This window comes from Loxodonta africana, chromosome 2 (assembly GCF_030014295.1).
Source record: "Loxodonta africana isolate mLoxAfr1 chromosome 2, mLoxAfr1.hap2, whole genome shotgun sequence".
Classification (NCBI taxonomy): Eukaryota; Metazoa; Chordata; class Mammalia; order Proboscidea; family Elephantidae; genus Loxodonta; species Loxodonta africana.
Genome location: NC_087343.1, coordinates 92528321 through 92548286, shown reverse-complemented (window position 1 = coordinate 92548286; position 19966 = coordinate 92528321). Strand labels below are relative to the sequence as shown.

The 19966-nt window shown below is 40.4% G+C and overlaps 1 protein-coding gene and 1 non-coding gene across 2 annotated transcripts; both read right to left on the bottom strand.

Annotated features, from left to right (window-relative positions):
• Positions 1-15091: 15091 nt before the first annotated feature.
• Positions 15092-18266, bottom strand: LOC111749980 (cytochrome c oxidase subunit 7C, mitochondrial). The gene is made up of 3 exons (XM_023545607.2): positions 18074-18266; positions 16974-17117; positions 15092-15369 (listed from the first exon to the last, which is right to left on the bottom strand). Exons 1-2 carry the CDS (start codon positions 18146-18148, stop codon positions 17001-17003), a joined length of 192 nt encoding a protein of 63 aa, XP_023401375.1. The 5' UTR covers positions 18149-18266; the 3' UTR covers positions 15092-15369; positions 16974-17000.
• Positions 15479-15541, bottom strand: LOC111750023 (small nucleolar RNA Z39). Its single transcript, XR_002785170.1, has one exon. It is a non-coding gene; the product is annotated as a small nucleolar RNA Z39 (small nucleolar RNA).
• Positions 18267-19966: the final 1700 nt, after the last annotated feature.

The following is a 19966-nucleotide window of genomic DNA, read 5'->3' as shown; positions in this document are numbered from 1 at the left end:
ACACAAGATAATTATGAGCCCAAGAGACAGAAAGGGCCCCATGAGTCAGAGACTACATCAGCTTGAGACCAGAAGAACTAGATGGTGTCCGGCTACAACTGATGACTGCCCTGACAGGGAACACAACAGAGAACACCTGACGGAGCAGAAGCGCAGTGGGATGCAGACCCCAAGTTCTCATAAAAAGACCAGACTTAATGGTCTGACTGAGACTAGAAGGACCCTGGTGGTCATGGCCCCCAGACCTTCTATTGGCCCAGGACAGGAACCATTCCCGAAGCCAACTCTTCAGACATGGATTGGACTGGACAATGGGTTGCAGAGGGATGCTGGTAAGGAGTGAGCTTCTTGGATGAGGTGGACACTTGAGACTATGTTGGCATCTCCTGCCTGGATGGGAGATGAGAGGGTAGAGGGGTTAGAAGCTGGCGCAATGGACACGAAAAGAGAGAGTGGAGGGGGGGAGCAGCCTGTCTCATTATGGGGAGAGCAAGGTGTATATAAGTTTTTGTATGAGAGACTGACTTGCTTTGTAAACTTTCACTTAGGCACAATAAAAATTATTTAAAAAAAAAAAAAAACACCCTATACTAATCCTGCCTCGTTAACATAACAAAGACAACCCGTTCCCAAATGGAATTATAACCACAGGCGTAGAGGTTAAGATTTACAACATGTATTTTGGCAGGACTTACTTTTTTTTTTATCTATTACGTGTCTCCCCAGCAGATTATAAACTCATTCAGAGCAGGGGCTTTGATGTATTCACCACTGTACTCCTGGTACCTAGAGTAGTGCCTGGCTGAAAGGAAACTACTAGTACTACTACCGGTTCCCAGAGTCAATTCTGACTAATGGTGACCCCATTTGTGTCAGAGTAGAGCCTCATAAGGCTTTCAGTGGTTGATTTTTCTGAAATAGATCACCAAGTCTTTCTTTCGAGGCGCCTTTGGGTGGACTTGAACCCCAACCTTTTGGTTAACAGCCAAGCAGGTTAATCATTTCCATCACCCAGGCACTTGGACATAAACAAAAATCCATTGCCATCGAGTTGATTCCAACTCATAGTGACCCTGTAGGACGGAGTAGAACTGCCCCATAGAGTTTCCAAGGAGCGCCTGGTGGATTTGAACTGCTGACCTTTCGGTTGGCCGCCATAGCTCTTAGCCATTGCGTCACCAGGGTTTCCTTAAACAAAGCACTCAGTAAATAATTGTTCAGGGAAGGAATGAATGATAACGGCTAATTCACTAAGCAGTTACTATGGCCCAGACAGTGTCCTAAACGCTTTACATTTATTATACCCACTCAATCCCTGCAACATGTCCAAGCTACTATCATTGACCCCAGTGAGAGTAGAGCTGAATCTTACCTAGATTGTCTGACTCCACAGACCAAGTTATTAGCTACTAATGGTTATCAAAATGTGGTCCCTGGACAAGGGGCATCAGCTTCCCCTGGGAACTTGATAAAAATGCTAATTACCACTCCCTTCCCCTAAACCCACTGAATCAGAAACTCTGGGGGTGGGGCCCAGCCATTTGTGTTGTAATAAGCTTCCCAGGGGATTCTGGTGCACTCGAGTTTGAGATTCACTTCTCTACACTATATTGCAAGAAGCCCTGGTGGCACGGTGTTTGAGCGCTGGGCTGCTCACTGGAGGGTTGGCGGTTTGGACCTACCAGGCTCTCTGTGGGAGAAACATGTGGCAGTCTACTTCCAGAAAGATTACAGCCTTGGAAACTCTATGGGGCAGCTTGTCCTGTGGATTCGCTTTGAGTTGGAATCAAGTGAATAAACCAGTCCACTAAGGAAACTCCTGTTATTGCGGACCTCTGGATGCTACTGATCCTACTGCGCCCGCTGCCACTAGAAATTTCACAGATGGATGCTGGAAGCTGAGCCGACACTGTGCCACCAGGCGAGATGCAGACAGTTGTGGTGGAGCATGAAGAAGGCGCAGCCAGTCACGTCAGATGCTTTTGTGTACTATTGGAAAGCCCTGGTTGCAGAGAGCTTACATTACAGGCAACAAGCAGGAGCATGTGGAAAATTCAAGTCCAGGATGTCAGCAATTGGGTCACGGTTGCACTTTGGAAAGGGGTGATCACTTTGAACAATGCCTGCATATTTACATGACCAACGATTAAGACTCCCAGCGCTGGTAAACAGCATGTGGTCTTTATCAGATGGCTTCCTTACCCTTAGACTTTAGCACATCCAGAGCTGCTCATGCCAAGAAAACAAACCTGCCACTGATAACTTTTAGGTTTTATGAGGCACTTCAGATGTTGCTTTTGATAACAAAGCAACTGACTCCCCTCCAGAAAAAACAAAAAGCATTGCTGTCAAGTCAATTCCAACTCATAGTGACCCTACAGGACGGAGTAGAACTGCCCCATAGGGTTTCTAAGGAGCAGCTGGTGGATTCCAACTGCCAACCTTTCAGGTTAGCAGCCAAAGCTCTTAAACACTGAGGCACCAAGGCTCCAGACCTTAAACACAGTGGGAGTTAAATTGATATTGTGTGAAATGAATATATGCCTTTGTCAAGGAACTCCTTGGGCAGGGTACATAGAGTTCTGGACTGACATTTACTACTTTGATGGAGTACTGGCGCATCTATGTACATCTGCAAATGGGGCTGCCTTCAACTTTAGAGTTCAACATTCTTCTGATTAAATATTAAAATGAGCTCTCTATAGAGTACAGACTCTTACTGTCATTTGATTAACTGCACTATAAAGTTATTTTATAATGCCAGAGAAAGTGCTAAGTATTCAAGATATCACAAGACTTTACCATAGGTCTTAGAATGCAGAGGCATTTAGATTTTAAAACTAGAATTAAATTAACTGTGGAGATAGAGAAGACAAAACACACTTTTCACAATAGATGGCTTGTTGAAGAATTCCTACCTAATTTCTTTTTCTGAGTCACAATGTGAAGTTCAATTTTTTGCATTTTGCACATGTATACAATATAACAGAATTGCTAAAGAATCTAATAAAAAAAACTGCACAGATATAATAAGCACATTCCTGAGACAACTAGGGGCAATGGGAAGCATTATTTTCCTGCGTTTTATTCTTACATATCGCATACTGAATAGTCTACCCTTCCACTTTTAATGTCCTGGTTAACTCTAATGGAGCCCTCCTATCCCTATTCTCAGATTACGTCCTCCTAGTTATTCTTCTAGCCCAGAGTTTCTCTTCTTACTAGGACATCTGTCATGTTGTTGCAAATATTGCTCTTGTTGCCCAAAAGGGTGGCAGCCTATCATCAATCCTAAACCTTAAATTGTGACATCAATTTTCCCATTGCTGCACCCCCCCATGACCTTTCCTCTTTGCCACACACATACCTATCTAGTCTCATTTTAGGGTGCTCAGTCAAACCAAGGGCCTTTTTGTACTTCCTATCTTACTTATTCTCCTATCTTCAAATGCATTCATACTCTTCTCTATGGTTGGAATGCTCTTTAATTTAATTCACTTCAACAAACACGAGTGTCTACTATTTGTTGATTCACTGTTAGGTACTGGAGACACGAAAATGTAAATATGCAGTAGTTGCCCTCAAGGATACTTCATGATTTTAATCTTGCTTTGCCAATCTTTTTGTCATTTCTCAAAATGTACTAGGTTTTTTTTTTTTTCTCTTCTAAGCTTTTTTTTTCCTCCCCTAAGTTTGAATTTCTAACTCAAAGTTTTGTGTGTGTGATTAATATCTGCAAATGTTTGTTTAAGGATATTTAATTCAAACTGGATTGTGTTATAAATTTCTTCTGCTGCCTTGGTGTTTATTGGAAAAATTTTCACCAGCAAAAAATGTTATGAATCTATAATTTTTGTTTTTGACTTATAGTACCATTTTATGAATGTCGTCAGTCACATGCTATTTTTTTTTCTATACCAGTAATACAATTATATGCAACCACGGTGAGAGTTCGAGGTGGCTTACTAGATTTCTTAAGGAGCTCTAGTGGCAAAAAGGGTTAAGCGTTCAGCTGCTAACTGAAAGGTTGGTGGTTTGAATCCACCCAGCAACTTTGTGGGAGAAAGACCTGGCCATCTGTTTCTGTAAAGATTACAGCCAAGAAATGCTATGAGACAGTTTTACTCTGTCACATGGGGTTGGTATGAGTTGGAATTGACTCAATGGCACCTAAAAATAACAACTAGGTTTCTTAGTTCAAAGGCACTTTCTTCTTTTGATATGGTGAAATACTGTTTCTTAAATCAATGTTGCACTTGTTTTGATGGGAAAGAGCTTGGCATGTATTCTGATTTTGTGATTCTCGTTTCCTTCTATACCCAGTGCCGTGGAGTCAATTCTGACTCACAGCGACCCTATAGGACAGAGTAGAACTGCCCCATAGAGTTTCCATGGAGTACTTGGCAGATTCGAACTACTGACCCTTTGGTTTGTAGCCATAGCACTTAACCACTACACCACCAGAGTTTCCTACTGTTTCTTTCTATACCCAGTAAGGACCCTTAATTTGTCCCTCATTTCCATTTTTTCATTTTCCACCAAGCCTCCAAGTGTACATCCCCCTGACACATCTATTGAGAACTTGTGACTTTCTGAAATTGCTGTTTGGGTTCTGCTCATTTTCAAGTCCTTTCCTTTCAATTTTCCAGTAGCCAGTTCTCTGATCTATAACGTCTCAGTCGATTCTCGGTGTTTTCCCTCTCTGAATGAGGGAAGTGATTTCAGCTGTGGTCTATCATCCCCTATCTCCCTACCTATACTTCACATCCATATCCCCCTAGCCCATGGCCTGACCGTCTCTGCCTAACTCTCCCCTTGGATGTAGGCTCTGGGGCTGAGTGTGCTGATCTGAACGTTTATTTCCCTACTTACAAGTAACTTAAAAGCCATCTCCTAGTAACATTGAAGGCATGGGCTATGGGTGAATTTGCTTTCTCTGTCAATCAGTATGTTCCTTGGAGGATATGTAAGGAGATTTAGGAGGGTCCCTTTTTTCTAGTAATTTGCAAGTATTTAGTATTCTCTTTCTAAAGTAGGAAATTTATACTAAATCCCATAACATTGCAAGCCAGGGTCTTTACTTATCAGAGAGTATTTTTCATACTGTAATTTAGAGCGATGTTCTTAAAAACACAGATTTGGGAATTTGGCAGTATTTGGGAATTTCAGATTATCTTGTTATAATTGGTAAGTAAAATAATGATACCCAGGTTACACAGAATTAGTGTTGCTAAACTGTGTGTATACAACCCACTCAGTGAATTTCTACTGGAGAGAACATACGTGGCTTCCCAAAACAGGTACATACGTGGTGAGAAGGAACTTCGTGAGGAACTCAATAGCTGAAAAGGGAAACTATGAACATTGTACCATAAGAAATTGCCATTTTTTAAGTAAAAAATGTGAAATATTAGTAATTTCATATGGTTCACCTTAATATATACTCTGTGATTGATTTTGGTAGTTAACATAAGGCCTGGGCATTAATAGATATTTTCCAGTAAGTATTTTTATAGATAGGACAGAATTGCATTTAAAAAAAGCTCTTGGAACATAAAATATTGAAAATTGTGTTGATATTATTAAATTGAACAAATTGTTGTTGTTAGGTGCCATCTACTCAGTTTCAACTCATAGGAACCCTATGTACAACAGAATGAAACACTACCTAGTTCTGTGCCATCCTCACAATTGTTATGTTTAAGCCCATCGTTGCAGCAATTGTGTCAGTCCATCTCATTGGGAGTCTTCCTCTTTTTTGCTGACCCTCAACTTTTTCGCATAATATCCTTCTCCAGGGATGGATCCCTCCTGATAACATGTCGTTAACATCATAAATGAAGGATTTACAACACATAGGAAAATCACATCAAATGACAAAATGGTGAATGATCACACAATAGTGGGAATCATGGCCTAGCCAAGTTGACACACAACCTTAAGGATCACAATGTCCTTCTATAGAGACTCATCCCTCCTGAAAACATGTTCAAAGTATGTGAAACAGTCTTGCCATCCTCACTTCTAAGGAGCATTCTGGATGTACTTCTTCCAAGACAGATTTATTCATTCTTCTGGCAGTCCACGATATATTCAGTATTCTTTGCCAATACCACAATTCAAAGGTATCAACTTTTCTTCTGTCTTCCTTATTCATTGTCCAGCTTTCACATGCATATGAGGCAACTGAAGACACCATGGCTTGGGTCAGGCGCACCTTAGCCCTAAAAGTGACATGTTTGTTTTTAACCAATCAAAGAGGTCTTTTGCAGCAGATTTGCCCAATGCAATGTGTCTTTTGATTTCTTCGCTGCTGCTTCCATGGGCGTTGAGTGTGGATCCAGGTATGAAATCCTTGACAATTTCAATATTTTTTCCGTTTATCATGATGTTGCTTATTGATCCAGTTTTGAGGATTTTTTCTTCTTCTTCTTTATGTTGAGGCATTTTCCATACTGAAGGCTGTAGTCTTTCATCTTTATCAGTAAGTGCTTCAAGTCCTCCTAACTTTCAGCAAGGAAAGTTGTGTCATCTGCATATTGCAGGTTGTTAATAAGCTTTCCTCTAATCCTGATGTTGCATTCCTCTTCATTTAGTCCAGCTTCTCAGACTATTTGCTCAGAATACAGATTGAATAAGTACAGTGAAAGGATACAACTTGACATACACCTTTCCTGATTTTAAAACATGCAGTATCACCTTGTTCTGTTTAAACAACTGCCTCTTGGTCTATGTATAGGTTCCTCATGAGCACAATTAAGTGTTCTGGAATTCCCTTTCTTTGCAATGTTATCCATAATTTATTATGATCCACACAGTCGAATGGCTTTGCATAGTCAGTAAAACATAGGGAAACATCTTTCTGGTATTCTCTGCTTTCAGCCAAAATCCATCTGGCATCAACAATATTTCTCTTTCTACAACGACTTCTGAATCTCGTCTGAATTTCTGACAGTTCCCTGTCAATGTACCATTGCAACCGCTTTTGAATGATCTTCAGCAAAATTTTACTTGTGTGTGATATTAATGATATTGTTTGATAATTTCCACATTCTGCTGGATCACCTTTCTTTGAAATGGGCACAATTGAGGAAATTAAGCTTAAGATATAAGTCCAGTAAATTTATCAATATATGTGTGTCTTAGTTGTCTAGTGCTGCTATAACAGAAATACCACAAATGGATGGGTTCAACAAACAGAAATTTATTCTCTCACAATCTTGGAGGCTAGAAGTCCAAACTCAGAGCACCAGCTCTAAGGGAAGGCTTTCTCTCTCTGTCATATTTGGAGAAAAGTTCTTTGTCATAAATCTTCCCTTGGTCTAGGTGCTTCTCCATGCAGGAACTTCAGGTCCAAAGGACATGCTCTGCTCCTTGCACTGCTTTCTTGGTGGTATGAGGTTCCCATGTCTCTCTGCTTGCTTCTCTCTTTAATATCTCAAAAGAGATTGGCTCAAGACACAATCCTATCTTGTAGATTGAGTCCTGCCTCATCAACATACAAAATTATAGCTGCCGCTAATTCCATTTTATCAACATCATAGAGATAGGATTTACAGCACATAGGAAAATTACATTAGATAACAAAATGGTGGACAGTGGCACAATACTAGGAATTGTGGCCTAGCCAAGTTGATACACATATTTTTGGGGAATGCAATTCAATCCATGACAAAGTGTTTAATAGTTATTTCCCATTCCCTTTAGGGAGCTAGGCATTATGTAGAGACCTTTCTGAATCGACTCATCATATTCTTGGGAATGTTATTAAACCCAAATAGTATTCAGTCAACATTTACTCCCATGTTCATTCATTCATTCTTACCTCCATCTATCCAAAAAATACTTATTGAAAGATTGACATTTACAAAGCACGGTACTAAGTTATGGAATCCTGGAAAAAAAGAAAAAACACACAGAGTTTATTTGAAAGATATAGAGACTTAACTATCTTTATAACAGTTATACCAAACGTGGTTGGCTTTAAAAAACAGAATTTCCTCACAGTTTAAGAGACTAGACGTCCAAATGCAGGGTACATGCTCTAGGGGAAATCTTTCTCTCTCTGTGCTCTGGGGGAAGAGTCCTCTCTTTTCAGCTTGTTTCTTGGTTCTTTGGTTCATATAAGATTACATCTATCTTCCTCTATCTGTGCTTGCTTGCTTCCATTTCTAATCTGTTCTTACATTTCAAAAGTGATTGGGTTAAGACATATCCTAGGCTGATATGACCTCGTTAACATAACAAAGAAAGAACTATTCAAAATGGGATTACATCCACAAGTATGTTTGTAGGTTCCATCCAGCTGATTATGACTCATGGAGACCCTATGTACAACAAAACAAAACACTGCCCAGTCCTGTGCCATCCTCACAATCGTTGCTATGTTTGAGCCCACAGTTACAACCAGTTTGTCAGTCTATTTTGTTGATGGTCTTCTTCTTTTTCACTGACACTTTACCAAATATGATGTCCTTCTCCAGGGATCAACATCAGCAATGATATCCCTCATTCTATGTCCTCTTATGAATCCAGCTTGAATTTTTGGCAGGTCCCTGTACATGTACTGCTGCGACCATTTTTAAATTATCTTCAGCAAAATTTTACTTGTATATGATATTAATGATATCGTTAGATAATTTCTGCATTCTGTTGGATCACCTTTCTTTGGAATGGGCACAGATATGAAACTCTTCCAGTCAGTTGACCAGGTAGCTGTCTTCCAAATTTCTTGGCATAGATGAATGAGTGCTTCCAGTGTTGCATCCACTTGTTGAAATATCTCAATTAGTATTCTGTCAATGCCTGGTGCCTGGTGCCTTCAGTGAAGCTTGGACTTCTTCCTTCAGTACCATTGGTTCTTGATCATATGCTATGTCCTGAAATGGTTAAACATCAACCAATTCTTTTTGGTATAGTGACTCTGTATATTCCTTCCTTCTTCTTTTGATGCTTCATGCATCGTTTAATATTTTCCCCATAGAATCCTGAAATATTGCAATGTGAGTCTTGAATTTTTTCTTCAGTTATTTCAGCTTGAGAAATGCTGAGTGTGTCCTCCTCTTTTGGTTTTCTACCTCCAGGTCTTTGCACATTTCATTATAATACTTTACTTTGTCTTCTTAAGCTGCCCTTTGAAATCTTCTGTTCAAGTATTTTACTTCATCATTTCCTCCATTTGCTTTAGCTACTCAACATTCAAGAGCAAGTTTCAGAGTCTCTTCTGACATCCATTTTGGTCTTTTCTTTCTTCCTTGTCTTTTTTAGTGACCTTTTGCTTTCTTCATGTATGATGTCCTTGGTGTCATTCCACAACTCGTCTGGTCTTTGGTCATTAGTGTTTAATGTGTCAAATCTATTCTTCAGATGGTCTCTAAATTCAGGTGGGATATACTCAAAGTCATACTTTGGCTGTCATGGGCCCGATGCAGTTTCTTCAGCTTCAAGTGGAACTTGCACGTGAGCAATTGGTGTTCAATTCTCCAGTCGGCCCCTGGCCTTGTTCTGACTGATGATACTGAGCTTTTCCATTGTCTCTTTCCACAGATGCAGTCAATTTGATTTCTTTGTTTTCCATCCGGCAAGGTCCACATGTATAGTTGCTGTTTCCGTTGTTAACAAAAGGTATTTGCAATGAAGAGGTCGTTGATCTTGCAAAATTCTATCATGTGATCTCTGGCATCATTTCTGTCACCAAAATGTTTGCAGCTCTTCTCGAGTCTTGCCAGAAGTATAAGAGTTAGGATTTTTAGTACATATTTTTAGTGGACACAATTCAATCCATAACACTACCTAAGCCCTGAAAAAATTAGTGTTATAATAGTCATTTGTCAGAGATGAGAAAACTGTTAAGGATGTGGTGGATTTCAGTAGGAGTAACTTGAAAACTTCAGATCTGGAATGGTACATAGAATTGTAGTGTCTTCCAGTGTATGTCAGAGAAAGGACAAAGGGACACGTATGCCTTGGCATGATACCATGTCCCTGGATGAAGGACCGTTTCCTAATTTTTACAAAGGTATCCAATCTAATCTGTAAGTGGGATCCCTCAATGTAAGAGATAAGGGAACGCCTAGTAGGCACTCAGAACTGCAGCTGAAAAAGTACTTTAAAAGTCCAAATCTATTTATTTCCATCATGCTGGGTCCTGTCCATGCATGCAAAGAGCTGGAAAGAGATCCTTCCTTACTACACTTGTGTACACATTTGTAATTGCAGATCTACTTCATTTTAAATTGGAGTCCTTAAAAGATCATATACTAGTTAATATACTTAATTCTACAATCAAAACATCTGAGATACAGAAAAGCTAAGTGACACTATTCCAGGATACATGGAGTATCCAAGAATTTCAGAGGGGAGGCCAGGTTTTGCAGCAGTAACAATTCTCAAACCACAAAGGGTTAAGATAATTTATTTGTCACTCTATACATTTTGTATTGAACAATATCATTAACATCACATGCAAGTAAAATTTTGCTGAAGATCATTCAAAAGTGGTTGCAGCAGTATAGCGATAAGGAGCTGCCAGAAATTCAGGGCGAATGCAGAAGAGGACATGGAATGATTGCTGATGTCAAATGGACCTTGGCTGAAAGCACAGAATACCAGAAAGATGTTTGTCTGTGTTTTACTACGTGTTTTGTGACTATACACTGCAAAGAAAGGGAATTCCAGAACACTCAATTGTGCTCATGAGGAGGCAGTTGTTCAGATAGAACAAGGGGATACTGCATAGTTTAAAATCAGGAAATGTGTGTGTCAGGGTTGTATCCTCTCACCATACCTATTCAGTCTGTATGCTGAACAAATAAATAACCAGAGAAGCTAGACTATATGAAGAATGAGGCATTAGGATTGGTGGAAGACTCATTAACAACCTGCATTATGCAGATGACACAACCTTGCTTGTTGAAAGTGAAGAGGACTTGAAGCACTTACTGATGACAATCCAAGACCACGGCCTTCAGTATGGATTACATCTCAACATAAAGAAAACAAAAATCCTCACAACTGGACCAATAAGCAACATCATGATAACTGGAGAAAATATTGAATTTGCCAAGGATTTCATCTTATTTGAATCCACAATCAACACCCATGGAAGCAGCAGTCAAGAAATCAAAAGACACATTGCACTGGGCAAATCTGCAGCAAAAGACCTCTTTAGAGTGTTGAAAAGCAAAGTTGTCACTTTGAGGACTAAGGTGCACCTAACCCAAAACATGGTATTTTCAATTGCCTCATATGCACGTGAAAGCTGGACAATGTATAAGGAAGATGGAAGAACTGACGCCTTTGAATTGTGGTGTTGGTGAAGAATATTGAATATTCTATGGACTGCCGAAAGAATAAATCTGTCTTGGAAGAAGTACAACCAGAATGCTCCTTTAGAGCAAGGATGGCGAGACTGCGTCTTACCTACTTTGGACATGTTGTCAGGAGAGATCGGTTCCTGGAAGACATCATGCTTGGTAAAGTACAGGGTTAACGAAAAAGAGGAAGACCAACGAGAGGGACTGACACAGTGGCCGCCAACAGTGGTTCAAGCATAACGATGACTGTGAGCATAATACAGGACTGGGCAGTGTTTCTTTCTGTTGTACACGAATGGCATTGTTGAGTCAGAACTGACTTGATGGCACCTAGCAACAACAACTATACATTTGACAAGGGACCGCACTTCCCAGTCTCAGGGACCCAGGGTGATGGGGTTCTACCCATGTAGCAGGAGGAAGGGAATCTGGTTCAATTGTCCACTGCCTTTTAAAGCTTCTATCCAGAAACAACACATACCACTTCTAATTTCACTTGTTAAAGGTGACAGAATTCAGTACTGCTACAATGGAGCCCTGGTGTGCACTGGTTAAGCGTTTGGCTCCTATCCAAAAGGATGGCAGTTTGAAACTACCAGCTGCTCTTTGGAAACCCTATGAGGCAGTACTACCTTGTCCTTTAGAGTCACTGTGAGACCTGAGTGGACGGCAATGGATTTGGTTTTTTTGGAAGGTTTTTGGTAGCACAGTGGTTAAGAGCTACAGCTGCTAACCAAAAAGTTGACAGTTCAAATCCACCAGCTGCTTCTTGGAAACCCTATGGGGCAGTTCTACTCTATCCTATAGGGGCACTAGGAGTTAGGTTCGACTTGATGGCAACGTTTTGTTTTGTTTTAATGCACAGAAGTAGAACTTGTGTATATGTGAAAAACTCTAGTGACTACTATACCAGGTTAGCTAAGGGTCCCAGCTCACTCGTACCCATATTCAAAAGAACTCAAGAATTTTTGCGAAAATCAACTATAAATCACTTATATATCCACGAGTTATTCTTTGCATTAATGTATTTAGAACATGGACATCTTTCTTCCGGTCTGTAATAAAAGCTAACATTTGAGTTACCTTCTTAGTATATACAATTGTAGGTGGCATTGTCCTTTGCCTATCCGATAGCCACTTCTCCCTTTCTGGTAACATCCTGATTTGTTCCAGTGTCCACTCTTCCCATATTGACTTGGGAGGAAATCCTAACTGATCAAATCCATTGACTGTGGTGTCATGCCCCTTGTGTTATATTTAGCAGTGGGTATCTGACCCTTCTCACCAATACTGATGAGATATAGTCTGTTAATAGGCTCCTAAGAATTTTCATTTTAAACAGTAATTTTGGTTGTTGGATATTAAATCTGTATGGGATGCCTGGAGCTGCAGGAGCCATCTTATGACAATAAATTAAATAGCTTAGGAAAAACTTGCAGATGAAGGCAGGCCAGGAAGATGGGGGTCAGTTGAGTTCTACCTTTTGTTATATAAGAAGCCACTGCTATCAAGTCGATCTGATTGAGGCTACCTCATGTGTTTCATGTTACAGAACTCCTCCACCAGGCTTTCTTGGTTGTAATCTTTATGGAAAGCAGCTGGTGGTGCAAAGATTAAGCACTCGACTGCTAACTGAAAGTTTGGCAGTTTATGTACACCCAGCATCTCTCTGGGAGAAAAGCCTGGCTATCTGCTCTTGTGAAGATTACAACCTAGAAAACCCTATAGGACAGTTCTACTCTGTCACATGGGGCTGCTATAAGTCCAAATCAACTCAATGACACCTAACAACCTTTCCGGAAGTAGATTACCAGGGCTTTCTCCCATGGTGCCACTGGGTAGGTCTGAACCACCAACTTTTAGGTTCATAGCCAAATGCAAATCGTTTTAAATCCCTTAATTCTTTAATCTGGTGCTTCTCAAAATGCTGTTCTGAAACAAGGCGAGAAACAATTGTCAGAATGTGAACTAATGCATGCTTTCTTTCAAGAAAGTTTTGCTACAAATAAATTTAAAAAAATGTTACAGTGACTAGTGCTGTTACTGACAGTTAACTTACATTCTGGCTCAAACTCCTAATCTCAATGAGTGTTAACAATTATTTCAACGCACGTGCCTTTGGTTGGAAAAACTTTTACTCAGAAAGCACTGAAACAATTTTGGTGTATAAACACAGAAGCCTAGAATTTGGTCTTTTTGGTAATTTTATCATTCTTATCTTCAATAACCCATCAATAAATGTTCACTGATCACTAACTAAACCACAGGTACAGGATACATGAAAAGCCTCTCTGGCCTCAGAAAGATCACAAGCTGGTATGTGAAATAGTTAAATCAATAATTATAGTACATGCTGAAACAATTATAAAGCTATCCACAGAGTGTTGAAGACTTACGTGTGGTGTCAGGGATAATGGGGAGGAATCAGTAGAGGAATGTTTACTAAGGTGACACCTGATTTAAATTGGAGGCAGTACATGAAATTCCTATAACTGTGTGACCAGGGTGAGGCTAAACTGTAGGTGACAAAGGGCCATGCTAAGGAGCTGAGTTTCACTCTGAAGATGGTAACTTATATGATCAGACCTGCATTTTAGCACCATCACTGTCATCATTTTTGGACGTGCTGGTTAGAACCGTAGCTCCCTAAGTAACTGGACATTCCACGTTCTAACTATTGCAGAATGGCATTAGAATCAACGTAATTTATAAAGTGCCTACTGTAGTCCCTCCATCTCACATTTCAACTGAATGAAGCATTTACACCAGAAATGCAGAGAAATTTGCCTAAATATAGACTTACTTTCATATTTAATCCTCACAAGTACTCTAAAGTTAGATCTATTATTTAAAAACCAGTGTAGGAAAAATTATTTACATATATACAAATAAAAGAAACTAACATTTTTTTAAGCTTTTCCTGCACTGGTTTTTAAAAACTTGAGCCAGATTCTTAAAAAGTCCAGATTCTCTTGAAAAAAAAATTACACTGGAAGGAATCACATGCCTACGTGAAAGTAAACCATTGTGTGGCCTGTACTACTCACAATATATGTGTATTCAGAACCAGCCAGCTTAAGCCTTCTCACAGGAAAGCAACTCCTGCTCTTCGTACAGGACAGGCAGGGGAGGTTTCCCTCTCCTTAGTGTACTTTCCTCGGAAGACAAACTTCACAAATCAGAAAATGATTTAGCTAGCTCTGCTGCACAGTAAGTTCTCTGATTCTTGATGCGTTTTAAAGCTGAAAAAATGCTTAAAAATTATTAAACTGAAATTAAATGCTTTTATAGTTACTGAATCTCAAAATCCTATAAGGTAGATAAACCAAAAAACCAAACCAGTTGCTATATTCAATTCCAACTTATGAAAACTCCATGTGTCCAGAACTGCTCCATAGGATTTTCAAGGGCTTGATAACCTTTTGGACACAGATTGCCAGGCTTATCTTCCAAGGTGCTTCTGGGTGTATTCAAACCACCAACCTATTAGTCAAGAGCTTAATGATTTATATAGGTACTATTTTTTTTTTGGTTTTATCCTCATCTCATCCAAGAGCACTGAGACAGTTAAATTTGCAACTTAATGACACAGGAAAGATTTGAACTCAGAACTGAAAATCAGTTGAACCCTTAACACTTTTGCTTCTACTTTTTCCAAAGGCAGAAAACCTTAAATGTTCCACAGAAAAACTACACCTGATCCATCACTGCACGATCACAAAACAATGGCACATAATGCAGGGGGCATCTCACCAAAGATTATGGACACCCAAAGCCAAGTCTGTACTTCTCCTTTATACCATAAGTTATCAACAAGGTCCTGACCCAGGAAACAACTAAATGACATACGTATTTTGATCAAGAAACCAATACAGGAATAATATCAAAATAAAAATTAAATACATGCTCAATTAGCACACTGTATTTCACAGAGTAAGAGGCATTAGCACTCATGTACTGTTTATTTACAAACATAACCAGTATGCTCTATAACTTCAATAAAGTTTGATCCATTTTTCAGAAGTTGGACTTCTTAGAATGCTCCTCTTCTTACCTGAGGGGGAGGAAAAAAAAAGCAAAAGTTCTCCTTATTGAAATTCAATAAAAATCCCACTTATTTCATAGAAGTCAGTCTGATGAAGTTTGGCCATCAGTTTATGTGGTACATCAGAAAGCGTTTACAGTATCATGACTTCATTCATACTGATTTGCTTCATCATGTGCACCAAAATCTTTTCCTATTAATGCCTTTGGATAAATCATTTCCTTACTACACTACAACAAAGTCTTTCCCAATGTATATTTTGGAATTTATTCCAATCATTTTCTAGGACTTCCTATAGTAATTCTTGGAGGAGAAACTTATCATAATTAAATCTTTTATTTCTGGCACATGGAATGCGATAACCTCCCAGCATGTAAGATTCCTTTGATGAGACACTAACATATATAACCTTAATACAGGGTGTGGAGTCCCTAAGTGGTATTAATGGTTAATGCACTTGGCTGCGAAATGAAAGCTGGTATGTTGAAGACTGGCTTAGGCAGCTATCTTGTTCCATGAAGGGATGGATGTGAATGACCCAGAGCAATCTCCACCCAGAGGTGCCTTGAAAGGAAGGCCCAGAGATCTATTCCCCCCCACAAAAAATCAGCCATTGAAAAGCCTTCGAAGCATGGCTCTACTCTGATACACATGGGATGACCATGAGTTGGAGCTGATTCGAAAGCAACCTCAGCAATATTGGTATTTTGGACCAGGTAATTCTTTGTCTTCAGGGGGGCTATCCTGTGCACTGTAGATTATTTAGTAGCATCCCTGGCCTCTACTCACTAGATGCCAGTAGCAACCCTCTTGTTGCCAAATGTCCACTGGGGTGCAAAAACACTCTCATTTTAGAACCCTTGCCTTAATCAGAAAGGTATCTTTAAAAATTTGATTTTTGCCAAGATAGTCAAGTTATTAGGTACAGATTTACATTTGCATCAGCATCTGGGACTAATACAAATTCAGGAGCACTAGAAGCATTTCATATGAGTCGAAATCGACTCAATGGCAATGGGCTTGCTTTTTTTAAGAAGCATTTATTTCCTGGTGGTTTTCACAACTTAATTCTTCATTGTAATCCTGGGTTTTAAAAAATGGAAAGAAGCATAATGACTACTTTACAAAAGGAATTGAGCGCTTAAGACAGACTAACATAGATCGGCCTACTAGAATCCTACCGATCACTAGCTATGGGATCCTGAGCAACTTACATCTTTGTGTTTCAGAGAGGGCTAGTATCATCCACCTCACAAACAGAAAGAAATCAGTAAACCCTGGTGGCGTAGCAGTTAAGCGCTACAGCTGCTTACTGAAAGGTCAGCTGTTCAAATCCGTCAGGCGCTCCTTGGAAACTCTATGAGGGGGTTCTGCTGTGTCCTGTGGGGTCACTATGAGTTGGAATAGACTCGATGGCAACGGGTTTGGTTTTTTATTACGAAGCAGGCCAAGAAATAATTTGTTTCTAGGATGAACAACCTATCTCCACCAATGCCACACTTAAACAATTTCAGGACCCATCCCCACACAACAATATATTTATGGAGTTATTACTCTGAAAAGGAATCAAAGGGAAAACACTGTTTTAGAATGATTAGAAACCCGTTAATTACCTGTTTCGTGGATGAACTTAAACATCCTTATTTCTTAAGTAGTTGGTGTCTCACTATAAGGAAAGGTACAGCAAATCCAGATCCCAAGAATAAAGTCATCTTAACAAGTAACCACCACTTGTTTTCCACTGAAAATGGCAAATTCTGATGGAAAAGAGTAAAAGCAACAAAAATAGAACTTCAAGTCACAGGACTATTTTATGTATAAAAAAATTAAGCACACTAGATGCTAGAAAAACGTTTTATTACAGAAGCCAGTTATATATGCCATATACCAGAGGCCCTTTTTAACGTTATTGTCTTTCAGATCCTATGACCTTCATGACACACAGTGCTATAAAGTATATATATATAAAAAAACTCACTTTAAAAAAAGTCAATCTCGAGGACTAGGTGTAACATTGTGAGAAATAAAGTCTGCTCTTCTATTTTAGAAAACCAAAACAAAAAATATCCCAAGTACTCATTTTAAAAACAAAATGCATTGTTTTACTTTACTACCGTTGGAAACTTCCCATCTAGTAAAGACGACACACTGTAGTGACAAATGCACTGCCAAGGAAAGTTTCAGTCCTTACCCTGTCTCTGCCCTTCACTAACAGGCCTCACAGAACTCTTGAAGGTAGTTACTGCTGATCACCGGATTTAAGTTAACTGTACGAGGGGCTAAATCCAAACCCGAACTGAGGAAGATTAGTACTTCGAATCTACTGGTTAGAAAAGGCCGGATCCACAACGACAGGCCCTCATTTTCTCATCAGTTCCCAGTGACCTTCACTCCCGGACTGATGACCTCCACACCTCGACATTAGGCCGCAATACCTGCAAGCCGGGTCTCCCGGGTCCTTCTGACCTTCTTAATGGATATGGGAGGTAAGGCCTTCGGCTCTACCTGCTCATTCCTTTCAGCAAGTATGGTGGGCTGCCGGGGTCCTCACTTTTCTCCCTAGTCTTTGGGTAACTGGACTACTAGTCTGCATCTCAACCAGAGTTCCCCGCTTGCCATCTCCCTTTTTAAAACCCATAGGCGGCCTTGGGATTCAGCGAGTGGCAGGCAAGTGCCCCCTCCCCCAACCAAGCCGGGTTCCTAACACACTAACCTTCCCTGGGCCCTCCTCATAGTGGCCCCTTCGGACCACAGAGGTGGTAAACCTTCGGATGCTCTGCCCCAACATGGCGCTGTTGGAGGCTCTCCGAAAAAAGCAAAGATTGAGGGCGGAAGAAACGGCGGCACCACTCCGGCTTTCGCGACCTTGTCCCTGGGTGTGCAAGGACCGAAAGGGAAGATGGGAAAAGGGGCAGTAGCTTCGGGAACCGAGACAAAGTGCTGTGCTCAGTGGATTGTGGGAAATGTAGTTCAGAACATCGCAGCGCCTTTGTAGCCCCGAAGGATTGTGGGAAGTGTAGTCCAGCGTCGGGACACAGGCTGACAAGCGTTTACGTTGTTTCTTAACAGAGCTCTGTTCTTAAGCTCCGGTCAAGGATTCCTCGTCCTGTTTCCAGAAATGATTTTACTGAATCTAGAGAAGCAACTCCACCCCGTGTGTTCTAGTTTATTGAACAGGAAAATAAAGCTTTCCTTTTTCTTTTTTCAGTGAATAATGCTTTAATGCTAGGTGAGTATGATTTGCATTACTGCAGCAAGCACTGAGAGTTGTATAAAATGGTCTTATCCGAGGAGACAAAGCGTAAACACACGTAACCAAACAACATGCAGCACAAAGGATGTCAGAGCGAAAACCGTGTTGAAGTGCCAAAGGGAGGATTTATGAAGGTTTAGGGAACTGAGTAGAACAGAAAGAGAGACAGGGGGAGAGAAAGCTCAAGGACGGTTGAGATTGTGGAAGAGAAAAGCAACCCCTGACATCTGGAGTTAGCCTAGGCCAGGCCTTGGTGTTCTTATGTGGAGTATAAACAATTGCACAGCACATCAACATCAGACAAGACCATTCTGTCACTGCGAAGAGTCAAGAACAGAACAAGGCCACTCAATAATCATGTCTAAACACAGACAAAACAAACACTGTCCAAGACAAAAAAAATGACCAAACACTACCCCCATCACACAAAAAAAATTGCCTTTGAGTCGATTCTGACTCAAAGCGACCCTACAGGATAGAGTAGAGCTGCCCCACAGGGTTTCCAAGTTGCAGCTGGTGGATTGGAACTGCAGACCTTTCGGTTATCCAAGTTGCAGCTGGTGGATTGGAACTGCAGACCTTTCGGTTAGCAGCCTTAGCTCCTTGTAGCTCTTAAAACCACTATGCCACCAGGGCTCCAAACATGCTACTATTACGAACAATAAGATGATTTCTGCTTCTTTAGCAATTACAGCCTTAGCCTTGCTCTAGTATTTCCTTCTTTTAGTTAAGATTTTTTATTAAGATACCTAATCATAGCATTACTCGTGCTTTTTAACAGCATCCACTAGAGAGCAATGGCCTATTTCCTTAAACCCTTTCCAAAATCATGAAGAATAAGCCCAAATCCTATAATTCCTTTCTAACCCTTTCTTGGAAACCCTGGTGGCGTGGTGGTTAAATGCTATGGCTGCTAGCCCAGAGGCTGGCAGTTGCAGTCCACCAGGTGCTCTTTGGAAACTCTGTGGGGCCATTTTACCCTGTTCTATATGGTCGCTATGAGTCCGAATCTACTCGTCGTCAAGGGGTTTGGTTTTTTTGGTTTAATCCTTTCTTTTTTTATTTTTAAATAGTTTTTTTATTGTGCTTTAAGTGAAAGTTTACAAATCAAGTCAGTCTGTCACATATAAGCTTATATATACCTTACTCCATACTCCCACTTACTCTTCCCCTAATGAGTCAGCCCGCTCCCTCCTTCCAGTCTCTCCTTTCATGACGGTTTTGCCAGTTTCTAACCCTCTCTACCCTCCCATCTCCCCTCCAGACAGGAGATGCCAACTTAGTCTCAAGTGTCCACCTGATACAAGTAGCTCAATCTTCATCAGCATCTCTCTCCTACCCATTGTCCAGCCC

Excerpts from the sequence above, each read along its gene's own strand:
- LOC111749980 (XM_023545607.2), bottom strand. The coding sequence starts at position 18,148 with ATGTTGGGGCAGAGCATCCGAAGGTTTACCACCTCTGTGGTCCGAAGG. Across the intron at positions 17,118-18,073 it reads ATGAGGAGGGCCCAGGGAAG|AATTTGCCATTTTCAGTGGA; the intron begins GTTAGTGTGTTA and ends CTTTTCCATCAG.